Raw genomic sequence first — 25,961 nt, forward strand, 5'->3', positions numbered from 1 at the left:
ATCACAGAATCGTTAAACCCGTCGTAAATCAGCGCCAAAAGCATGCGCAGAGCAGCCGAGCGTTATGCTGGCTGCTCTGCGCATGCCACAAAGATGTCACAGATGTCAAAACAAAAAAAACCCCCACAAACACGTGTGTTTCGGGAGGGGGCAAGGGCGCTCGTCATGAGCATCCTATATAGACGCCTTGCTCCCCCCCCCCTGCTCTCAGCTTCCCCCCCCCCCCCCCCCACATGAAACAACTCCAATTTTAGCAGCCCCAGCCCCGGGCCGGCCCTCCTCCCTTCCTGTGTATTCTCCCACACTTGCTCCGCCTCCCGCCATGCTCCGGTCCCGTGCCCCGCCCCCGCTGCCCCCCTTAGGTCGTCGCCACCGCTCCCCCCCTCCAACGACCCCCCCTTTGCCTTACCGGCCCGTGCAGTGCCTCTCACCTCTGCTGCACGGGCAATAACAGCTGATCGGCGATTCTGCAGGCCTCCTCAGACGTCCCTTCTTTCTTCCTGGGCCCGCCCTCCTCTACGTTGGAGGGGGGGAGCGGCGGCAACGACCTAAGGGGGGGCGGCGGGGGCGGGGAACGGGACCGGAGCATGGCGGGAGGCGGAGCAAGTGTGGGAGAATACACAGGAAGGGAGGAAGGCCGGCCCGGGGCTGGGGCTGCTAAAATTGGAGTTTTTTCGTGCGGGGGGATGGGGGGGGCAAAGCGTCCATACAGGATGCTCATGATGAGCGCCCTTGCCCCCTCCCGATTTTTTTTCTTTTTGGTGCTGAGGGAGAGGGGAGCAGCGGCGACCTGGGGCATTAATAAAGGACGCCCCTGATGCGCGTTTTCGCCCCCTAGTTATTTTTTTTAATAGATTTCACTTGAAAAACTTGTAGCAGACAGCCATAACGAGAGGTACAGACCTTTCGTTAGATTTCCTGCCTTTTTCCTGCGTAAAGGCAATCGGAAAAGGTTAGTGCATCTCGTTTCAATGGGGTTTGTACACTAATTGCTCATCTGCATTCCGTTTTCGTTAGCTGCTAGCTTCCTCGGTAAAAGCCCTTTGATGCATGCAAGGGATCAAAATTTCCTGGTTGGAGGGTCATTAAAGGCTCATTAAGCTTTAGTGCATCTGCCTCTAAGCCCTGGAGAACAATTTTTGTAAGTCCCCAAGTGGAAAAATAAATAAACAAATCTGTGATCTTTTCATGTTATAATAATACTAATAGTAAAACCTTTGGTTCCTGGGACTGAACCATTTGCAGGGCTAAAAATGGGATGTAATTCTAAGGCCTTTGATCTAAAGGTGGTGTAAAGCATGAGATAAGTTAAGCCAGTGACCTACCCCCTTCTTGCTGAAGATCCCAAGACCAGCTGGATTGTTTCATGGTGTTACTCTTGTTACGCTTTTGGCCAGCCTTCTCTGCATGTCATCTCAAAGGGGAGGAGAGTGCAACAAGGCATGCCAGGCAGGCTCTGGTCTGCTGCAGTAAAGATCCAGTGTTTGCACAGGAGAGGGACAGCACTAAACTCCACAGGCGTCTCACATCATCCCAAGATGATCGGCTGGGTGCTGGCTGCAGCCCTTTTACTCCTTCTGCTCTCTACACATGCTTTTCCACAGACAGACATTAAAATTAGTCAAGGTGAGTGCAGGCATTAAAACTTTGCGTTTGGGGTGTAAAGTCAGGGTGACTTTTCATAAAGAGGTTTGTGACTGGTTCTGCTCTAGAATGTAGAGTGCTCCAGCATTACTGTGGCAACCTCATTTCACCTAGTGGCACTAGATTTCTCTGTAGCACTACAGAGTCTGATATCTCCCTCATTTTCTATAGCATTCACAGTACAGAATAAAAGTGGTTAATGAGGTCAATCCTCTTGGCAATAAGAAGTTAGAATCAATGTATTACATTAAAAAAAAACATTGTTATCAAGCTTCCTAATTTTATTTTATCAGTTTGAAAATGTTTTTAGCCTTCTTCTGTTTAATAAATCAAATAGCAGGGGGAAAAACTTTATTGTTCCAACTTTTCTTGACATTTTATGCATCTTGTCAACATGAGACCTCAAGGCATGTAAATAGTTCTTCACCCATACTTTCCAGGTACTAATTTTTTCTGAGAATGCTATCCTCTGTGTAGCACATTAATCTTGAATAGCCACTAGGAGCTGTATAATCTTCACTTTCAGTACAAAATGTTAAGTGGAGGAGCATCCTAGTGGTCCGAGCACCAGGCTGACAACCAGCAATGCCCAGATCAAATCTCACTACTGCTCCTTATGGTCTTGGACAACTTATTTAACCTTCCATTGTCTTGGATGCCAAAATTAGATTGTAAGACCTATGAGGGCAGAGAAATACCTACTGCACCTCACCATGAGCTGCTACTGAAAAAGGGGGTCAACTAAATCCATATACATATAAATAATTTTGGACAGAACTGGTCTCTGTGTAACATTACTTTCCTTTACAGAACGGAGTCCTCCAGAAAATAATGAGCAGCATTGTTGTATTAAGTACATTGCATTTGCTCACAGATCATCTTCTTGGGTGTTTTGTGTCTTCATGGTCAGTAGACTAAACACAAGAATGATGTGAAATAGGAAGTAGCCCCTGGAGTCATGGTCAGGGCCACCTACAATTCCAGTTGGCAGTGAATCTGGTGCTTAGTCTTTATGCCATATTAATTTTTATTGCAGACTTTGGTAATTCTTAACAGTAGACAAGTACTTTTTTAACTTTTTTTAATTTATATACGTTCAAGTAGAATATATTACATGAACAGTAATATAGGCAATCACATCATATCAAGAAAAAAAGAACATTAATTCTTAACTGAACAAAAGGGAAAATACATGACCATGTTATCAGTCCACTATTGCAGAGGAGAAGCTAAAGACAAATGGGATTAAACCAAATAAGAAATGTATCTGTAAGGAAACTAAAGATACAGATGAGGATGGGCCAGAGATTAAATCAAAGGGTGCTCGTACTCAGTCGCTGAGGAGCCCTGGAATCCATTCCAGGCCCATGAGAGACAAATGCTGGAAGCTGTGCAGGATCAAAAAAGATATATCGAACTCCTTGCAGAGGGTATAGAAGAAGAAAAGAGGCCCCCATCTGCAACACCTGAAGTCTCAACAACAGAAAGAGTTCCTTTGAGTAACTCGGGAGACCTCAGGAAACATTCGAATCTTACACTTCATAAACATCATATCTCTATTTTTGAAAACTAATCTATTGAGTCATTCTCTATCTGAATCCAAGGTTAACTGGACCAATATCGTTGTAGGAGTCACCACCTCCACATCTGACCTCTCAAGAAAATTAGTTAGATCCAAACTTTCCATAGACACACCAAACTGTTGTGGTGACAAAGATCTTTTCTTTTTAGCACTTGGAAGATAGTGGAACATGGGGGGTTGGAAGTCTTTGGCACCTTTAAGGATTCAAGGAGGTACCTCTTAAATATATCATAAGCCGAGATAGAAAAAACCTTTGGGAAATTGATCAGTTGTAAATTCGAACACCTGACCATATTTTCCAATGTCTCCACCTTCTTAACACTTTCACCAAAACCTCTCCATATGTTTCCAAGGTCCACATTTTCCCATCAAAAGCTTCTGATTTTTTTCTCTTACTCAGAAACTAGTCCTCATCATTAATGACTCAGAACACCGAGATTCTAGTGTAGAAGATAATTTCAGCATATGGGTACTCAAATTAATTGGAAGAGCAAAAATAGCTTCCCATATAGTCCCTAAATTAAATACCTGGGGTCGCTGCAAGGGGGTCTCCTCCACCCCACCATCCCTGCAAGCACTCACAGTCATTCCAGTTCCTGAGACCACTGCAGTCTCCATCAGCATTCCAGAGACCAAAGACTCAGCTTCTTTGGGCATGATTTCCAAGGAAGATGAAGGTTCTTCCTGCGAAGCTCCAGCAGGAGACTTCTCCACTTCTGCCTGGCGCCACATTGACTCCTGCTCACTCACCCAAATGACATCACCATCCAAAAACGCCAGTAGTAGCAGCTGCGCTGGGGCAATCCTCTCCTCCAGCCCCACGAACCATGAAAGAATTCATCGGACCTGAAGCAGTTGAGGCAATACTCAGGTCTTGAGAATAGACCCAAGACTTGGATCTTTGCTTCACCATCAAAATAAGGAAACATAGGATCGGCGTCTTGTGGATCTCCTCAATCTGCCATCTTGCTTAGAGCTCCTCCCAGACAAATATTTTTTAAAGGGATGGAGTTCACAAGCCTCTAGTCTTGTGGTACACAGTATTCATGTAATTAACTGACCATTGGTTCAGACTGATCTGAAATTCACAAGTACTAGCCAGGTGGGAAAGGGAAATTAGTAGTTGTGAGGAAAGGGGGAGTAGGAGGAGTAGGCTCTTGAGCAACACCAGTAGGTGACGTAGATAGGAACAATCTCTTTATTTAAATATACACTCGACTCAACACAGCCGTGTTTCGGCGCTACAGACGCCTTCTTCAGGAGTCTTGTAATATAGAGATATACGAATATTAAGCTCAAAGAGAATGAAAGCAAGGCTTCTGCTACAATTGTAATCCACTGCCGATGCAGGAAAAAAGCTCAGCGTATTCAATTGCACTTCACAGAAGAGATTGTTCCTATCTACGTCGCCTACTGGTGTTGCTCAAGAGCCTACTCCTCCTACTCCCCCTTTCCTCAGATTCTACTTTTTGTAGGAATTTGTGTACCTCCACCCTTGTGGTGGTTTGGCTTGCGTGCGAAATTAGTAGTTGTACATAATATATATTCGGAAGACAGATCAGATGTATATTCTACACAGTGCGACTGAAATTGCGTGCGCAAATCCAGGTATATTCTGTATTTGTGCGTGCAATTTAATTAGTTAACAAGCCAATCAGCACTGATAATTGCCACTTAACAGGCAATTATTGACACTAATTGGCTTTAATTAGAATTTGCATGCACAACTTGCTAGGCATATTCTATAAAGTGGTGTGCATAAATTCTAAGACGTGCAGCCAAAAGGGGGCATGGAATGGGTGGATCATGGGCATTACAAAAAATTATGCACGTGGTTATGGAATACCCCTGCACCATGCCTAACTTAGGTGCTGGTATTTACACCAGCTTTTACTTAGTGTAAATTCCTGCGACTAGATTTAGGTGTGCATAAGGGCTCTAGGCGTACTCTATAAACCATGCCTGAAGTTAGGCATGTTTATAGAATACGCATAGGCAGCAATTTTTTTGGTGCTGATTGTTAAGGTGCCATATATAGAATCTAGCCCAAGATGTGTGCTAAGCTAGTAATCTGTAAAGGTCGTTCCACACAGAGCGCTCTTTACGGCTTAGCGCAGATCATCTTGGCACCTAACTTTGGGTGCCATTTATTGATTTTCCCCCTAGGTGTCATCCCTTAGATGATAACTACAATGCTGTCCCCTAGGGACTGTGAGTGCTGCGTCCACAATATACCCAACTCCAACTGTAGCCGATTCAGGAAGCAGAAGACCCAACTTGGGGGGCAAACTAAGGACTTTCCACACAGAGGGCAGTATGGAAGAAGCAAGAGGAGTGGTTTAGTGATTAGAGCCAGGGAAGCCCAGGTTCAAATTCCATTTCTTCTTGTGACCTCAGGACTAATTATTTCACATTCCGCCTCAGGTACAACTTAGATTGGAAGTCCTCCATGGACAGGGAATTAACTTGTGTCAGGGCTGCCGAGGAGGGGGCGGGGTAAAATTCCCTGGGCCCGGGCCTCCAAGGGGGGCCGGGCATTGGGGTCTCTCTCTCCTGCTTCTGACGGGACCCAGGTGATTCCATCCCAACAAGAGCAGGAGATAGAAAACTCTGGTGCCAGGCCCCCCTTGGAGGCTGGGGAGGACCTGGAGGAGAAGACACAGCAGGACCACTGGTTTGGCTGATGAGGGTCCCCACCAGGCCCCACCAGCAGAAGAGATCTTCCTCCAGCGCTACTCTTCACTCTGCCACATTGCCTGCCAAGTGGCTGCTTTTCCCTTGAGGCTGCGCATGCTCGGTTTTGAAACGATCTCTTCTGCTGGCAAGACCTCAGGATCCCTGCCAGCCAAGGTATTTGCAGTTCCAGCGGGTAGGCGGGCAGCAGCAGCGGCAATTCTGGGAGGGTGGCAGCGGCGATGACTCTGGGAGGGTGGCAGTGGCAGTGATCCTGGGGGGGGGGGGGGTTTGTGGCCCTGCCCTGGGCCCAGCTCAGTCTCTCAGTGGCTCAGACTTGTGTACCTGAAACTATAACTTGCCTTGAGCTTGGATTTTGAAAAGAGAAGTAATTAAATCTAAACTCCAAAATACAACTCACTACCTGAACCATTGAACCAGTCTTCCTATGAGATTCTAGTTGGAACTGGGACTTGGATCAGATACCTTGAGCCTTCTTTCACAACAACATAGAGATGTTCTACCCTTTATACCCCCCCCCCCCCCCCGCTATCTCAGCCTATTTATTGCGGTGGCAGTCTTTAACCAGAAGGAACCAGGACCTCCAGTCACAGGCCATAGCCTGGTTATGAAACCTACAATATTCAGAGCTATTTAACTGGCCAGGAACGCCAATATTGGGTGATGGTTTAGCAGTTGAATAGGACTGCGTAAATAGCAGGCCTATCTTTAACCGCTGGGATCTTTAACCAGTTAGCGCTGAATACTGGCTTAACCAGCTAAGTTCCAGTGGCCAAATAAATCCCAATATTCAATACCAGTCACCAGAAACAGCTTGGCATTGAATATCCAGGGTCAGCACCGATCACGGCGCTTATGCAGGCTGCCTCTCGCCAGCTGAATATCCCCCCCCCCCCTAAGTGTTTGCATTGCAAGATGACAGGAACTTCCCTCCCCCTCCTCCAAGGGCTGTGAAATCTGTTTTCATAGCATCCCTAGTCCATTACCAGTTAAAGAAGCAGAGTCCCAGCCCAGGAATCGATCCCAGGTCCTCCATTTGCCAGTATGTTATCAGGCTGTCCCAAATACCAAAAGAATATATAGTCAGAGAGAGAGAGAGAGAGAGATTTTTTTATTTGATTTTCAAATATATAGATCCCATCCTGTTGCATATATTCAGTTCTCTCAAAAACTTGCTTAGGAGAATCAGAACCATTAGGACTAATGTCTAAATGCAGCCAGGACCCTCAGAGAAAATACTTAAGCTACTAAGTGCTGACTCTGCCCCCTGGAACGCCCTCAAGATAGCTGGCTTTCTGTTCAGCGCTAACGGTGATATCCCGCGGCAATTAGCCAGTTGTGCCGCTGAATATTAGCAGCTAGCCCCAACCAAGCGATTTAACCAGTCAGTAGCCAGCTAAATCCTTTTGAATATCATCAGGCTGGTAGTTTTTAACCCTTTAATATCAAACTAGCAAGAGGGAGGGGGAGGAGGGAGGGTGGTGTGGAATGAATAAGTTTGAGGTAGAGCAAACTGTTGTATAATAACCCATCCCTGTAAAACTGTGGTTCTCAATCCAGTCTTTGGGACACCCCCAGCCAGTTGGGTCTTTAGGATACCCACAATGACATTTGCATACCAAAATAGCAAAGCATGCAAATCTATCTCATGCATAGTCATTGTGGATATCCTGAAAACCCGACTGGCTGGGTGTGCCCTAAGGACTGGCTTCAAAAACACTGCCTTAAAAGGTTGGAGGATCCAGATGTTTGCGTTTGGCTTTGGAGGGGGCTGATGTCATCGGTTGGTTGTTTTTAACATATGTTGACATAGATTGATATTCTTTTTTGAAGTATGTATCTTAGTTTCCTCTTCTGTTTTTATGCTTCTTTAGTTTTAAAGGGATGTGGGTGCTATAAACACCAGTCTGGAAGGAAACAACTGCCTCTCAGTGGTTCTCCTTTACTGAAAAGAAACTGTTTGAAGTGCTGGCTTTAGCTATCTAAAGTTATCTAGACATGAAACATCCAGTGAATGCTGTTAGGTGATTTGAGCATCCTATCATATTGGCACTGACCCTCTAAAAGGGTTAAGAGGTCAACCAGCAGCAAACAAGCAGCTTATCTGAAGTCACAGGACACAAGAGCATTGAGGACTGTTCACCATACATGACAGAAAGGAATACAGAATTTAAAATATCTATAGCTAACTAGCATGCTAAGTTGTAGTTTCATTGTCCTTTATTGTGTAATATTTAAATCAATCATTGGAGTTATTTACTGTGCAAAGTGTCGCACGTGCTCAATTTCACTAAAACCGAACATGCACATGATGAGAGGGAAGCAGGGCAAGCAATGGAAGGAGAGCAGCACTGGAGAAATGCTTCAGCTTGCGGGGTTGGGGACCCCTGCCAGCCAAACCATGAGCCCTGGATCAATTGGGGGGGGGGGGGGGCAGGCCCCTGTGGCACCACATAGCTAAGCCACTGAATCAATGGCTGGTGTAAATGCTTGCACTTAACTGTAATCAGGTGTGTAAATGCTAGGATTCTATAACCCATGTGTGTGTAACTGCCTGACATGCCCCTGAACCGCCCATGCCCCTCCCAGGTCCATGCCTCTTTTGAAGTTGTGCACTCTGGAATTTGAGCACACAGGGCTAGATTCTATATTTGCTGCCTTAAAAATTGGCATTGAAAAAAATATGCCTAGGCGTATTCTATAAACTATGGGTGAAGTGCTTCAGTGTGCGAAGGAAGAGCGGGACTTGGGGGTGATTGTGTCTGACGACCTTAAAGCTTTCAAATGGGTAGAAAAAGCGTCGGCCGAAGCCAGAAGGATGCTTGGGTGCATAAAGAGAGGCATGACCAGCAGGAAAAAGGAGGTGATAGTGCCGTTGTATAAGTCTCTGGTGGTGAAGCCCCATTTGGAGTACTGCGTGCAGTTCTGGAGACTGCACCTACGGAAAGATCAGTGGCGTTCCTAGGGGGGGAGGTGGGTGCAGTCCGCCCCGGGTGCACGCCGCTGGGGGGGGGGGGTGCCACACACCTGTCGGCACCGCTCGTTCTGTGCTCCCTCTGCCCCGGAACAGGTTACTTCCTTTTCCGGGGCAGAGGGAGCATGGAACGAGCGAAGCCAACAGGCGAGCGGCACCCCCCCCCCCCCCAGCAGGTACAAATGCACCTGGGGTGGGGGGTGGGGTGTCGTTTCGCCGGGGGGGGGGGTGCTGCACCTGGGGGGGGGACGCATCGGCGATCCACCCTGGGTGTCAGCCGCCCTAGGAACGCCACTGGGAAAGATATAAACAGGATGGAGTCAGTCCAGAGGGCGGCTACGAAATTAGTAAGAGGTCTTGAATGCAAAAATTATAGGGACAGGCTTATGAACCTGTACATGTATACACTGGAAGAGAGGAGGGATAGAGGAAACATGATAGAAACGTTTAAATATCTCAAGGGCATTTATGTACAGGAAGAGAGCCTTTTCCAAATGAAGGAGAGTTCTGGAATGAGGGGGCATATGACAAAAGATGGAATAGGCTTAGGAGTAACCTAAGGAAGTATTATTTCACAGAAAGGGTGGTGGAGGCGTGGAATGGCCTCCCGGTGGAGGTGGTGGAGTCGAGGACTGTTCCAGAATTTTAAAAGGCATGGGATAAGCATGTGGGATCGCTTAGGAACAGGAAGAATTAGGGGTTACAGAGGATGGGCAGACTGGATGGGTCATTTGGCCTTTAACTGCTGTCATGCTTCTATGTTTCTATGCGTAAAGGTAGGTGCAGTTTATAGAATATGCCTAGTGCCCATCCATGCGACTAAATTTAGTCGCAGATATTAACATTAAGTAAAACTTGGTATAAATGGCTACATCTAAGTTAGGCACAGAGCGGGTGTATTCTGTAACAGTGCGCATAGTTTTTAGAAATGCCCACGACCCACCCATTCCATGCCCATGGCCACACCCCTTTTCCAATCTGCATTTTAGAATTTACATGCATCACTTTACAGAATACACTTGAGTAGAGGAGTGTGGTAACCGTGTTAGTCCACTCTTAAGGTTATCAATAGAAATCAAACAAAATAAAACATGGAAAAGAAAATAAGATGATGCCTTTTTTATTGGACATAACTTAATACATTTCTTGATTAGCTTTCGAAGGTTGCCCTTCTTCCTCAGATCGGAAATAAGCAAAGATTTTGCTTATTTCCGATCTGAGGAAGAAGGGCAACCTTCGAAAGCTAATCAAGAAATGTATTAAGTTATGTCCAATAAAAAAGGTATCATCTTATTTTCTTTTCCATGTTTTATTTTGTTTGATTTCTACAGAAAGGACAGTGACGTGCATAACTCTAATTAGTGTCAACCATGGCCATCTATATCTTATTATTGCTCATTAGCACCAATTATAGGCTCATTATCAAATTAAGTTATGCGCACAACTGATCTTATTCTAATACCTAGATGTGTACTCTATTCGCAAATTTGGGCACTTGACTTTCTAGAATTAGGGGGAGGGGTCTTCCTTCAAATACTGGCCGGTTTGTATCCACCCTTCAATTAATGTCTGGAAAACATACAAACTGGATGGAGTGATCCCTATGAATCTGTATGGTAAAAAGTGCATGCGAAAGCCATGAAACTGTTCCTGGTCTTTTTTCCTCCTCCTTCAGCGTTGCCAGAGCCTGTTCTTTCGTACGGCTGCCCGCTCTTCTGGACAGAGTACAGAGGCTATTGCTACAGATTCTTTCCTTTGAACAAAACGTGGGCAGAGGCTGATTTGTACTGTGCCGAATTTTCCATCGGTACAAAATCTGCTAAATTAGCTTCCATTCACAGGTACGTTTTACAGTAAGATCTTTCTAAGTTATGCTGAAAAATGCAGCTGCTCAGACAATTTACTGCTCTAGAGAGAGAATCATCTGCTGGGATAAAGCCAGGACAATTTCACTATAACTACTTCAGGAATTCCTTTTTAGTAATACACTTTCTGTAACCCTTTCGCCTCGGGATTTGCTCCTTAACTGCAGGTAGAAAGGTCAGGCTTCATTAGGAGGAGTACAATTTCCAAGGCTTTTTGTGCAATAAAGCTGAAATTCCATGAATTATAACCACCTGAAGGCAAACACATACATAGGTTTCGTAGTAAAAAGCAAGGTTACTGTGCCTCGAGATAAGGGAGAGTTAAGAGCTTGCACTATATGCACAGTGCATACAGTATAACTGGTAGATACCAGAGTTTTAAGCAGGAGGCCAAAGAGGCAGGAAAACCAGGAGGCAGGGCCATGTGTTGCCTATTGATTTTCATTCCCTGCAAAGATTTTTCAGTGGCAACTAGAGGAACTGAGCATCATTGTTCTTACCCCTATCACTATAGGAGTATGGCTGGAGCATGAATGTAAGTACAGGAGTGTCATAAGTACATAAGTATTGCCATACTGGGAAAGACCAAAGGCCAGCGTTTTGTGAGATGTCAGATAATCCCATATGGCGTGCCAATACCAGGTTACGCTAGTATTTTATAATGGAATCTAGATGCCCAGATGTCATTGTAGAATAGGTCCTCACCATGTGTCCTTGTGGTGCCTAAAGCCTAAATGGAGGTGGCCAGTTGCACATTGCCCCTGTAGTACAAAGCACTCAACGTTTTATGCACATGTATTCTAACGTGCCGTGGTAATTTTTTTCATCCTGCCAGTTGGGAAGAGAACATCTTTGTATATGATCTCGTTAACAGCAGAATTCCAGGAATACCCACGGATATCTGGACTGGACTGCATGACAGGAGACAGGTGAGGAGGCACCGGCCACAGCAATTCACTCTACGTTATCGCATCTTAAGCATAAAAGTTGATTGATGGGCATTCTTTTAAGGGCCTGCAAAGATTAGGATAAAGGACATCACATCACAACTCATTTAATCTGAACTGTTCTTCTGCTGAGTTATTAATATTTACAAAACCCTACACCGAAGTTGCTTGGAGACACCAATGTTTCACACCACTTAAAGTTGAATTTTTTTTATTCTTATACAGGAGGTATCAAAGTGTTTTCAATCTGCTGCTACCATATGTGTTCTAGAGGAACAACAAATGATACCATCATCAATCTGTTTTATATAAATATCTTTAAAATAATTACTGTGGTAGGTACAGTGTTGGGTTTATCTGGCAACTTTTAATGTCACAGTCATTACAGAAGTGACATTTTAATCGGATTGGGAGGGAAAAGGATTAAGGAACACCTTAGTGTTTGATGGGGTCACATGGGTCTGTTGAATGCCACTGATCAAGTAGTCTGACACCCTGGGTTGTTTTCATAACCGGGGAGACTCTGTATAATTAAAGACAGCCCAGAATGTCAAGTGATGACAGCAAGCCAAGCCCACCAAACAGTCCAGGCTCTAACACCAGCTAGCTTTTCATCTTTACACACTGGACAAAGCAGTATAGTGAAATTGTAAATGGTGGCAGGTAAAGACCAAAACAGCCCATCCAGTCTGGCCATCTGGGTGGTTAAGGGTTGCCACCAATGCTCTCTGCAGGAACACAATTTGAAGAAGCTGCAATTTTCAACATCTAAGAGGTTTTAAAAATACTTTAAGGGGCTACAGACGAAGAGAGCGGAGGAGTGGCCTAGTGGTTAGGGTGGTGGACTTTGGTCCTGAGGAACTGAGTTCGATTCCCACTTCAGGCACAGGCAGCTCCTTGTGACTCTGGGCAAGTCACTGCCCCATGTAAGCTGCATTGAGCCTGCCATGAGTGGGAAAGTGCGGGGTACAAATGTAACAAAAATAAAATAGATACTATTGGAGATTCTACATGGAATGCTGCTACTATTGGAGATTCTACATGGAATGTTGCTATTCCTCTAGCAACATTCCATGTAGAAGGCTGCGCAGGCTTCTGTTTCTGTGAGTCTGATGTCCTGCACATATGTGCAGGACGTCAGACTCGCAGAAGCCTGCGCGGCCACATTGGTGATCTGCAAGGGCCGACTTCTACATGGAATGTTGCTAGTGGAATAGCAACATTCCATGTAGAATCTCAAATAGTAGCAACAGTGGAGGAGTGGCCTAGTGGTTAGGGGGGTGGACTTTGGTCCTGGGGAACTGAAGAAATGAGTTCGATTCCCACTTCAGGCACAGGCAGCTCCTTGTGACTCTGGGCAAGTCACTTAACCCTCCATTGCCCCATGTAAGCTGCATTGAGCCTGCCATGAGTGGGAAAGCGCAGGGTACAAATGTAACAAAAATAAAATAGATACTATTTGAGATTCTACATGGAATGTTATTATTGCTATTCCACTAGCAACATTCCATGTAGAAGCCTGCCCTTGCAGATCAGCCGCGCAGGCTTCTGTTTCTGTGAGTCTGACGTCTGCAGGACGTCAGACTCACAGAAACAGAAGCCTGCACGGACGCGTTGCCGATCTGCAATGGCAAGCTTCTACATTGAATGCTGCTAGTGGAGGAGTGGCCTAGTGGTTAGGGTGGTGGACCTTGGTCCTGAGGAACTGAGTTCAATTCCCACTTCAGGCACGGGCAGCTCCTTGTGACTCTGGGCAAGTCACTTAACCCTCCGTTGCCCCATGTAAGCCGCATTGAGCCTGCCATGAGTGGGAAAGTACCAGGTACAAATGTAACAAAAAAAAGAGAGAGAGAGAGCAATTTTCCAATTGCCTGCATTGTTTGAAAGTCTGTGGGTCCTTTTTACCCGTTGGCTTGGCACTGATTCTGAAAGTGAAAGTGTGTCAGTGCTTTCAGTTTAAAAATTGTGAAAGGAAAACCTGTCTGCAAAGGTTTGTGGATAGCAAAACTCTGTGCATAGCTTTAAAAATCTAAAACTACGCATATTGCAGCAAACCCTACCCTAACCCCATCTCCGGGAGCAAATCCACTGAATTTGGGCGGGTAGGCTATTTTTAAAAATGGTTTTGAGAATTGACAGAACCATCTCCAACAATCTGCAGGCAGAGGGGGGTTGGGAGGACGTTGTCATTGATCAATTATCTTCACTTTGCGTCATTTACTCCCTGCTTTGATGTTGTTGGACAGGAAGGCCAGTTTGAATGGACAGATGGCACACCATTTGACTATAACTACTGGGATGGCAACCAACCTGATGATGGCATCCACTCCATTCCAGATGAGGAGGACTGTGTGGAGATATGGTACAGATATAACAGTGGTAAGTAAACTACGGTAATCTGAAGAAAGCCTTGGCTTGTGGCAGAAATCTTGCAATGAGGATGTGTCTCTTGGGGTCAGTTTTGGCACCTGCCTTATTTAATATTTTTTCTCTCTCCATTAGCATGCTAATTCAGACCCTGGGTCTTCATGCCCATTTTTTATGCAGATGATATCCAGTTGATAATTCCTGGGTTGTTGCTGCACAAACAGCTTTGGATAAACCCCCCCCCCCCCCTGTTTACTAAGCTGCGCTAGCAGCTGCCGCGTGGCAATGACGATAGAGCGCATTCAAAGTGAATGGGTTGGGATGGTATTACCACACCAGCAGCCGCTAGCGTGGCTTTGTAAACAGGGGGATAAGTTAACTAAAATAAGTCAGTGGTTAATAGAGCATAAATTACATCTGAATCCTAGTACATAGGAGACTTTCCCCCTGGTTCTATAAAGATCGCCATAAATTGCATGTGGAAATGTAGGCATGTTCCTGATTTGTTCATGCAATTTAATAAAATAATGAGCCAATTGCTGCAATAATTGGCTTTTTAACAAGCAATTATTGGCACTAATTAGATTTAATTGGGACTAACACGTATATAGCTAGGTGCAGGATCCGCGCCTAAAATTTGCACGCGGTTCAAAAAAAGGGGGCATGGAAATGGGAGGTTCATGGTGGAATGGGAGCATGGTTTCGAGATACATGTGTAAGTACAGAATAATGGTGCTCCAAGCGTAAATTTAGGAGCGGGCATTTTCACCACATTTTTGTTGGTGCAAATGGCCGTGCTGAAATTTATATGTGACTCTGCTTTATTCTATAAACCATTCTGAAACTTATAGAATACCATTTAAGTGGGTATTTTTTATATAGAATCTAACCCTTTCTGGATTGCTAGGACAACAATATCTCCCTCTTTTGTTCCCATGATGATCATCCGACTGATCTTATGCCTATAATTACTTCTCTGGGTAATTTTGGATCAGCAATTAATTTTCTGTTATTATATTTCAAAGATCTAAGGAAGATTCATTCCCTTAAAAGATTTTTGGATATGAAGGCAGCAAATATTTTGATGCATTCTTGGGTGATGACTAGGATTGATTATTGTAACTCTCTACTTGTAGGCTAGGCTGCCCACAATGTCAGATCAAGCAAATTCAATTGATCCAAAACACAGTGATACGATTACTCTATGATACCAAAGGAAATGATCATGTACAGCCTTTTTTATAATAGCAAAATTGGCTGCCTGTTATTTATAAAATTAAATTTAACATCTGGATGATCACACATCATGTTTTTTTTTTATAGTGGAATCCTAGCATACCTTCATAGTTTGCTTATACATTTGTGATCCTTAAGATCAGCTCAAGTCGATTTATTGCAAGTACCATCACATAAGCAATTATAGCTGGATGAATCAAGGCAAACAGCTTTTGGTTTTATCACACTTTAGTTATGGAATTTTCTTCCACTGGAAGTCTGTTTGTAGACTTCCTTTCAGAAATGTAAAATAGTCACTAAGCTTTCAATGTAATTTGATTTTAGGTGATTTGTATCTCACTTGGAGACTTTCTTCTAGGAATTTGAAATAGCTACCAAGATATGGTTAAGCAGTGGTCTATTATATTTCATGATTTATGCTTACCCTTTTGTGTCCCAGATCTTTACAGTTGGGCATTCCCAAAGCAAGGATGTTTTTCTGCCATAACGGAACAAAGCAAAAACGTCCGGGGGTAAAAGTTAAACATTTTGGTCTAGACCTGTTTCAATCTTCAGTAAGTCACAAAAAGGCGCCCTAAATGATCAAATGACCTCTGGCAGGATTAATGCATGGTCCCATTGCTTCCCTAGTGGTCACTAACCCCCTCTCACACCTCAAAGATGTGAATGAAACAGTACTTACCAGCCTCTCTGACAGCTTCAGATGTTCTGGCCAGCCCTATTAGAGTAGCAAGCAGGTCCATGGAGTAGCCTAGTGGTTGGGGTAGTGCATTGTAGAAAAGGGGACCCAGACCCATATTCCACTCTAACTGTTACACTTGTGGTGGAAAGTGTGATCCATCCAAAACCCTATTGTACCCACATATAGGTGACACCTGCAGCCATACGGGCTATAGTAGTGGTGTATAGTTGGGTACAGTAGGTTTTTGGTGGGTTTTGGAGGGCTCACTGTACAATATAAGGGAGTAACAGTGAGATGTATGCCTGGGAGCTTTTATGTGAAGTCCACTGCAGTGCCCTCTAGGGTGCCCCACTGCTCTGTTGAGATATCTGTGTGGCCAGACTGCTAAGAATGCTGCCCCCCCCCCCCCCCATACATTCCAATCACTTGTTTTTGTGCATTTTTCCCTTGCACATATTTTTAATGGTCCAAAAAGATAGACACATTAAGCACAAAAGCATCTAGCAAATGGCCATTTTCAAAACAAAAAGAGAGACCTTTTTCTTATTTGAAAATTGCTATGTTCGCCATTTGATTTTTGGATCATTTCAGCAAAACGTTCAAAAACAAATTTAGACGTTATATTGAAAATGTCCCTCCACATTTTACAGTGTTTTATTTTTGATTGTATACAGCTCTGATGTTTCTTTTGAAGATCAGTATATTAAGAGTCTCATTTTCAAAACACATAGACAACAAAGTTGCATAGATTACTATCCTGCTTATTTTCGAAAGGAGAAAAACGCCCATGTTCGGGAGATGGGCATCCGTTTCCCGTGGGCGGCCAAATCGGTATAATCGAAAGCCGACTTTGGTCGTCTTCAACTGCACTCCGTCGCGGGAACGAATAAAGTTGACAAGGGCGTGTCAGAGGCATGGTGAAGGCGGGACTGGGACGTGGTTATCGGCCGAGCAGAGATGGGCGCGCTCGGCCGATAATGGAAAAAAGAAAGATATTGTTAGCGAGAATTTAGGACACTTTTTTGGACCCTTTTTTCTCATGAACAGGTCCCAAAAAAGTGCCCTGAATGACCAGATGACCACCGGAGGGAATCGGGAATCACCTCCCCAGACTCCCCCAGTGATCACTAACCCCCTCCCACAAAAAAAACCCACTTGCAAAAACCTTATTTCCCAGCCTCTATGCCACCCTCAAATTCCGTACCCACCTCCATAACAGCAGAATGTGTTTGATCCTCTCACAGCCTTTCCCTGGGTCAGATGTGGCTCTTGGGTGCACTGCAGGGTCACATCTGCATTGCATTGTGGTGGGTGTAGGGTATTGGGCTCCGTGATTTCACTAGCTTGTGTTACAGTCTCACGATGTTGGTACTTGGTAGGCTCTTCTCCCATGGTGCTTTTCCCTCTGCTTACTGGGTCAGTGTGTGCCTTGTTTTGTTTCCGGTAGTCCACAAGGTAGTGGCCATTTTTGTAAGTCCATTTTAGATCCATTCGTTTGTTAGCCACGTTACAGAACTTAGTTCTTACCTTGAATGTTGCTGAAAGAGGGCACTGTACACCATTCTGCCAGCTCTGAGCTACTGCTAATCTTAGTACCAGGGAGACTCGTTGCCAGTGGGGCACAACCTCTGATCTGCAGTTAACTGTGAGTAAACGCGGTTATTGAAATAAAGGACGTTTTCAGCGAGATTAGTCTTACGGTGTGAACTGTTGTGCCAAGGTTATACAGCAGCAACAAGTCCTGTCTCTGGAGCACTTTTAGTGGGTAATGTAATGCACTTCAGCCAGGCGGACCCAGGCCCATCCCCCCTACCTGTACCACTTGTGGTGGTAAATGGGAGCCCTCTAACCCCCCCCCCCCAAACCCACTGTACCCACATGTAGGTGCCCCCCTTCACCATTAAGTGCTATGGTAATGGTGTAGAGTTGTGGGGAGTGGGTTTTGGGGCAGATTTGGGGGTCTCAGCACCCAAGGTAAAGGAGCTATGCACCTGGGAGGTAATTTAATGTTTTTTCCTATTTTTTAAAAGTGCCCCCTAGGGTGCCCGGTTGGTGTCCTGGCATGTGAGGGGGACCAGTGCACTACAAATCCTGGCCCCTCCCACGACCCAAAGCCTTGGATTTGGTTGTTTTTGAGCTGGGACGCTTCGGTTTCGATTATCGCTGAAAAACAAAAACGCCCAGCTCAAACAAATGCCCACATCTCAAAAACGCCCACACCCAATGCATTTGCCTGGCACAAACCATATTTGCGAAACTAAAGATAAACGTCCATCTTTTTCGAAAATACGATTCGGCCCACCCCTTCACGGACCCGTTCTCGGAGATGGACGTTCTTACACATGGGCGTTTGCATTCGATTATGCCCCTCCACGTAATTTTGTAATGGCCCTGTTTACTAAGCTGCGCAGTAGGCACACTAGCATTTTTAGCACACGCTAATACTAGAGATACCCATATATTCCTATGGGTGTCTTTAGCATTAGCACATGCTAATTTTTAGCATCACTGAAAATGCTAGCGCACCTTAGTAAACATGGCCCTAAGTCTATGTGCTTTGAAAATGAGCACCTTATAAATGATGCAAATAAATAAATACTACTGAAAAAGATGTGAACTAAATCCATACAAACAAATAAAATGCTGAATGATGTGGATCATTTGTCATAACGTGCTATTTGGAGTTTTAGAGCACAAAGAGGACTTTATGGATTTTTCTTTTCACACGAATAAAATTTTATAAAACTGATTTGCATGTGTAAAAAAATCCTAATGTGTGTAAAAACGTTATTAAAACGAATGTGAGAAATAGACTGAATAAGCATCTGAAAATTAGGAAAAACCATTATAAGAATAGAACCGATACCCCTTACTACCATGGCCACTTAACAAGAAAGTGCTATATCCCCTTGAAAAAAGGAACAATAATTGAAAAGAAAACAGAGAGAAACCATAACCTCCAAACCCAGGACAGTAATATCCTAACCAGAAGACATTTAACTTAAACATTCTTTTTTTTGTAAAAGCAATGGTTTACCCTTTCACGTTTTCTTGGATTTATTTATTGTAGATCTGGTTAATTCAATAAATATTAAGCCAAAAGGTAAAATTGGGGGAAAAAAAGTCAAATAACCCCCCCAATTGTTTTCTGTGTACATCCCTACTGATGGCTATTGGGTAAATTATTTATTTATTTATTTTTTGTTACATTTGTACCTTGCGCTTTCCCACTCATGGCAGGCTCAATGCGGCTTACATGGGGCAATGGAGGGTTAAGTGACTTGCCCAGAGTCACAAGGAGCTGCCTGTGCCTGAAGTGGAAATCGAACTCAGTTCCTCAGTTCCCCAGGACCAAAGTCCACCACCCTAACCACTAACCACTAGGTTTTTCCCCTTGAGGGACATCAGCTCTGTAAGATGCTAGTTCTAAATTCCAGAGCACAAAGACACTGCCTTTGTAATCTGAGACAATTTGATGTCATCCTTTCTGGGTCAGTAATTCAAAAAAAATGTCTTCCTCTGATGAAGAAGCACAGTGTGATTCATTTTCAAAATTTTGGATTCACGGCCCTTTAGGGGGTCCCCCTCTCATTTTTATTTCAATCATGTGTATTTCAGATACAGAACCTGCAATACATTTGCATTGGTTCATAGAAGGGCAGGATATTCCCTTTAGGAGTTATAAATATAATATAATGATTGTTTTTGCAGCCAAGCGGACTCATACTCCTTTTCAGTAGTGATGCAAACTTATAGTTCCCCATAAAAAATATTGTTTTCCTTCTTTCAGCTTTGCGATCCTGGAATGACAACCGATGCAACCAGTCATTCTCATTTGTGTGCAAGATTCCTTCACCAGCAAATGAGTAACCAGAACATTGAAAAATTAGTACCTACTGGAATTATTCACTAAGGAGATCATTTTAGAAGGCTTACCAGTATTTACATGTGGAATTACCAAGTTTACAACGCTTCTAAGTAGTGATTTTAGACGAGCTGTTTGTTACATGTGTATGTCTGCAGCCTGCACGTTTTTCAAACTGGTAACGCTCTGGGACAGGCCTGAAAAGGCATCCCGGCATAATAGCCCTGACAAAATAGCCCCCGACAAAAAAAGCCATGACAAAACAGCCTGTTAACAAAATAGCCCTTGACAAAATGGCCCCTCCCACAAAATAACCCTTAACAAAATAGCCCCCTAGAAAATAATGCAGTGCCATATTCTGGCCAGCCTGATCGGGCCCTTTTATTAGAGGGCTATATTGTGGGCAGGCTGTTATGTCAGGGGCTATTATATCGGGAGCTATTTTTTTTTTTTAGTTACATTTGTACCCTGCGCTTTCCCACTCATGGCAAACTCAATGCGGCTTACATATACAGGTACTTATTTGTACCTGGGGCAATGGAGGGTTATGTGACTTGCCCAGAGTCACAAGGAGCTGCCTGTGCCTGAAGTGGGAATCAAACTCAGTTCCTCAGGACTAGAGTCCACCACCCTAACCACTAGGCCACTCCTCCACTTTTTGTTGGGGCCATTTTGACCGGGTACCACCTGAAAACTATTAAGCAAAGTTAAAACGTGTCTATTTCATGTTATCTAGGTGGCATTTATACCTGCTGTGAGGAACACGTAAGTGTCAGTTAATTATTTCTTTGGACATGGGGTTTGGAAGAGAGATGATAGTGGGGAGCAGTTGTGCTTATGGCATCAAAACCCACCTGAAAATGCAAAACTTAGGGCTCCTTTTACTAAGCTGCAGAAAGCACTAGCGCGTGCTTAACTTAGCTTAACAGGACTTACCGCTGTATGCGCTCAGACATCCTATGGTAAGTTCCCAATCTGCACATGCTACTCATATGATAAAAATATTCTTTGCATGGAGAGGGTGTGTCTAAGGATGGATAGTGGATGTTTCTGAAACTAATCAGTTTGGACAGCTATATTACCGCGCAGTAAGGGGCCCTTTTACAAAGCCGCATAAGGGTCGATGCACATCCATCACGCACCAAATTGATATTACCGCCCGGCTACCGCATGCCCCGGGCAGTAATTCTGAATTTGGCACACACCAAAAACACATGATAGAAAATATTTGCTATTTTCTACCGCATGGCACTTACCCAGTGGTAAACGGCAGTGGGTGTGCACTGCATGCCTACCGCCCGGGTAGCGCGTGAGACTTTACCGCTAAGTGAATGGGTGGCGGTAAGGTCTCAGTCCAAAAATGGATGCGTGCTGCTTTTTATTTCGCTGCACGTCCATTTTCCAGCCCCTTAAAAAAATGGCCCTTTTTCCAGGACACGGTAAAGACTGGCCCAGCGCGCACCCAAAAGATGTGCTCGCGCTGCCGCAGGCCACATTTTGCCGCGGCTTAGTAAAAGACCCCCTAACTGACTACTGTTTGGTTTTTTCAACAGTAGTTTTTTCTCCCCAGTTGGGGAGTGGTTTTCCACTGTTTTTTTTTTCCCAGCAAAGATAGAAGCCTGTGATAAAGAAACTCAATTGGGGTTGGTTAAAAAGTCTACGACTCTCCCCTGAGTAGTTGAGGCTTCATGTTTGTTTAAATTTTGACTCATATGAGGTAAAGTGTATCCTCTTACAGCCTCAAGCTAAACATTTCTGGTAGAGTGGTATTCTATACCTCCACGTGCAAATTTTTGGAATGCCCCTACCACTTCCCCTTTTGAGTTGCATGCTAGGGGATTTAGGTGTGTAGGGTTATCGAATAGCACACAGGATGATGTACGCACAATATAATTAATACCAATTAACTCCAATAATTGATTGGTGACATCAATTTATTGCTAGTTAACGGCTTCTTGTTAGTTAATCAGTTTGCATGCGTGATCAAATTTCGGCGCCTAAATAGAATCCAGGGTAAGTGATTCTGGCACATATTTTATAGAAAAGTGCCGAGCACTTATGCATGTAAATGACATCTCTAATTAGCATTTATGTGTGAAAGTGCAGCAAGTCTATGTGCAAATTGTGCCGAAATTTAGGTGCACCTTTATATGTACTAAACGCATGTGCATAATTTTACCTGGACTGAGCTAAGTCATCATTCTCGGGGTGGTGCTGTGGTGATGGTTAATATTTACAGGCACACTTTCTGAAATATGCAATATCTGGGGAATTCTATACATGGCGACTAAAATTGTGCTTGCAAATCAGTGCGCACTGCTCATTTCTGTGCGCAACTTAATTGATTAATGAGGCAATCAGTGCCAATAATTGCCTGCTAGCAATGTTAATTGGCCTTAATTGGGATTTACGGACATATATATTCTATAATGATCCGCATGTAAATCTTACAGCATGTAAATTCAAAGGGGCCAGGGGCCTTCCAAGGGTGTTTCCAGAATTTACACGCATTGTTACAGAACTGTGGTGCCTTAAGTTAGTTTCCATTTATATACTTTCCGCTGCTATCTAAAGGGTGTGGATCCTTTATACAATAGCGCTCAGTGCTTACATTTTTCAGCACCATTTGTAGAATCTAGTCCTACGTGCTCAAATTAACCCAGGAAATTTATATAAGCCAAAAAGCAGGTATAAATTCCATCTATGCATACTTTAGTTTTGAAAATTCACCTGTATCCACAGAGGGAAACAGGTGCATGAGGAGGGTAATTCTATAACAGGGTAAATTATACAGGCACTGGTAATGGTACCTATTTTAGGGGTCCTTCTACTAAGGTCCACTAACCGCTGTGCAGCCCATTGTATACCTATGAGCTGCATGGCACTTAATCCACACTAATTCATTAGGGTGCATTAAGTCCATTAGTGTACCTTAGTAAAAGGACCCCTTAGGTGCCTACTATTCATTATAGAACCCTAGCAGAAGGGACCAAAAAGTTGCTTATATTTATGGTGTGCTCACTTATACCAGCCATATAGCTGGTGAAAATGCCCACACGTCTATAATTTATACATATACTGATTGGAGCCGACTCTGTGGGTGCTGTGGGTGCTTGAGCTCCCCCAATATTGAGAAAATTGCTTGTATGTGTCCAAGGAGGGGTTATTTTCATTGGGCTTAGCACCCCCAATAATTTTGAAAAGTTGGCTCCTATGCATATACTTGTGTACTTTACCCGAACTCCACCATCTGCATGCCCACTGGCAAATTACACGCCATCAAATCATGGCGCCTAGATTTCCACTAGTTAGCATTCTGTAACAGACCACTGACACACGTAAATTACCAGAATACCGCTTTTTGGCACTTTCTTGCAACCCGAAAGGAGGCAGCTCCTTATAGAATTACCCCCACACTGTCTGTGCCTCCACGCAATTGTACGTACCCTCTAATTGAGTAATGGATGCTTATATAGGATTTTAATTTTCTTCACTTTGCTATCTGAGTCTGGGCTGTAGCCATATCTCAGTCTGCTCCATAGATTCTGTACTGCTGCTCAGACCAAACTTGTATAAGGAGTTAACTGACCATCTGATTAGGCCTTTCATTTAGATAACTATTAGCTCAGACTATTATATTTCATTGAAATGTACCATTTTCGTTATCTTGGATTAGATTTCACGCATATTTTGAGAACTAGTGTGATCTGCAGTGTGCTTTTTTTCTTCTCTAAAAGGGAAAGATGGTTATCTTCCTAAATAGTCATGTACTCTTGTCACACTGTTAATTCTGGAATCTTGCTACCAGTGCCATAGCGAGGGCAGCTGACACCCAGGGCGGGTGCAGCATGGCGCACCCTCCCCCCTCCAGAGTGCACCCCCCCCGGAGCGCGTACTTACGAGGGAAAGCGGCAAGAAATGGGCGGGGGGGGGGCCAAACCACCCCGTGCATGTCACTGGGAGCTGCGTCAGCTCCGCTGGTTCCCTGCTGTCTCTGCTCTGGAACAGGAAGTAACCTGTTCTGGGGCAGAGGGAGCAGGGAAACAGTGGAGCCGACACCCCCCCCCCCAGCGGCATGCACCCGGGGCAGACCGCCCCACCGCCCCCCCCTTCCTACGCCACTGCTTGCTACTATTTGAGATTCTGCAGGTACTTGTGACCTGGATTAGCCACTGTTGGAAGCAGGATACTGGGCTAGATGGACAATTGGTCTGACCCAGTATGGCTATTCTTATGTCTTTTACTTATGAGGAATGTAATTTTCTTGTAAAATGTTTAAAAGTATGTCAAAATAAAGCTTTTAATATCTGGAAGTCTATTACTTTTATCCTTTATTTATAAGGCAATCTAGAAATTTAAAATATCCAAACTCTGTTTAACTGAAAAATCTGTGATTCTTTATTTAGGAATGTTCAAAAACGCACTAGGGGCCCTGTTTACTAAGGTGTATTAGCATTTTTAACATTCCTACAATTAGCGCATGTTCTAATTGTGTATGCGCCTATAAGGATATTGTAGGCATGTACACGGTTAACATGCGTTAAAACCACTAAAGCGCCTATAACGCAGCTTAGTAAACAGGGCCCTAGGTGTCATCTTTCAGGGCTGCCTCGTTGTCTGTTTACGGAGAAGAACCAAAACTTTTTTTATAATCAACCACATTATCATACCGATGGATCTTGATAGCAGAGCGAGTAAGGAAAGAATTGCAGAACAATTTGTATAAATCCTATTTTACCATTTTCAATTCTGGGCTAGATCCATACATTTTATGGAAATACACTATTACTGCTTCTATCTTTCATATAGATATACCTAGATTGAAAATCTGGTTGCTACATAAGTTGAATGGTTTGAGAGATAATGGACCGAATTCTAAAAGGGTGCTCCAAAAAGGGTGTTGGAAAACATTGATGCTAAGTGCAGTTCTATAAAGGGCACATGCCCTTTAAAATATAAATTAACATAAATATAAATTAAAATATGCATCCAGTTTCTCCCATAGAAGCACACAAGTATGGAATGAATTACCAAAATCCATAAAAACAACCCATGACATAATTCATTTCCGTAAATTATTGAAAACCAATCTATTCAAGAAAGCATACCACAAAAACCCATCCTAAATGCCAGTTAACAAAATGTACACTTGGATCTACACAAAACGTAACTTCTTTATTTCCTAATTGCCCATACTAATTTTATCGTGATTTGAAGTTTAATATTCCTGACTGTTCAAGCTAATCTATCACAAATGAAGTTTAATCCAATATCTTTCATTTCTTATTATAAAATGAACTTTCCTTACCTGAATACCTAATCCACTCTGTCTCCTCTACCTTAAACATATATTTCTCTTTTCTGGAACTGGTAATCACCACTACGGAACAATGTAAGCCACATTGAGTCTGCAAATAGGTGGGAAAATGTGGGATACAAATGCTACAAATGAATAAATAAATAGAATCATGTTTAACACTAATTCCTGCACCCTAACTTATGCCTCCTGAAATCGTGTAAATGCTGCTTCCCATATTGGGTATGGTGACCCCATTATTCAGTAACAACATGTGCAACTTTTTGGAACGCCCCTGACATTCCCATGCTCTTCCCATGGCCATGCCCTCTTTTGAGTTGCACACTATGGGGATTTGGGTGCCTGGCATTATCGAATAGTATGCAGGGATATGCACTCTCAAGTTCCAATTGGTGCTAATTACCATCAACAATTGGTTGTTAATATCCAATTATTGCTCATTAATGGCAATAATGACACCCAACACCCAACAGACAGGACTTAACAAGAATCTGGGTTTTCTAGTCCATTATAAACCATAAAATTGTATTTCTCTGTTTACCAACCTCCTCTCACCTACCCACACCCATCCTGTTAGACTATTAATGAAATGCTTTGATGTCCCCATGCATACCTCCTACCCACCCCTACCCTCCCACCCTGTCAGACTGTCAATGTAATGCTTGGATGTCTCACTCACATATACTATCTGCTACCACATTTGCTTATTTCCGATCTGACGAAGAAGGGCAACCTTCGAAAGCTAATCAGGAAATGTATTAAGTTATGTCCAATAAAAAAGGTATCAT

General features: G+C 43.7%; 1 protein-coding gene across 1 annotated transcript; it reads left to right on the top strand.

Annotated features, from left to right (window-relative positions):
- The first annotated feature begins 1,455 nt into the window (after positions 1-1,455).
- Positions 1,456-20,200, top strand: CLEC19A (C-type lectin domain containing 19A). The gene is made up of 5 exons (XM_030212365.1): positions 1,456-1,626; positions 10,570-10,735; positions 11,595-11,688; positions 13,953-14,085; positions 19,782-20,200. The coding sequence occupies exons 1-5, from the start codon at positions 1,539-1,541 to the stop codon at positions 19,859-19,861; spliced, it is 561 nt and encodes a 186-aa protein (XP_030068225.1). The 5' UTR covers positions 1,456-1,538; the 3' UTR covers positions 19,862-20,200.
- The last annotated feature ends 5,761 nt before the right edge of the window (positions 20,201-25,961 follow it).

Source organism: Microcaecilia unicolor, chromosome 8, assembly GCF_901765095.1.
Source record: "Microcaecilia unicolor chromosome 8, aMicUni1.1, whole genome shotgun sequence".
NCBI classification, from domain to species: Eukaryota; Metazoa; Chordata; class Amphibia; order Gymnophiona; family Siphonopidae; genus Microcaecilia; species Microcaecilia unicolor.

Excerpts from the sequence above, each read along its gene's own strand:
- CLEC19A (XM_030212365.1), top strand. The coding sequence starts at position 1,539 with ATGATCGGCTGGGTGCTGGCTGCAGCCCTTTTACTCCTTCTGCTCTCT. Across the intron at positions 1,627-10,569 it reads AGACATTAAAATTAGTCAAG|CGTTGCCAGAGCCTGTTCTT; the intron begins GTGAGTGCAGGC and ends CTCCTCCTTCAG. Across the intron at positions 14,086-19,781 it reads ATGGTACAGATATAACAGTG|CTTTGCGATCCTGGAATGAC; the intron begins GTAAGTAAACTA and ends TCCTTCTTTCAG.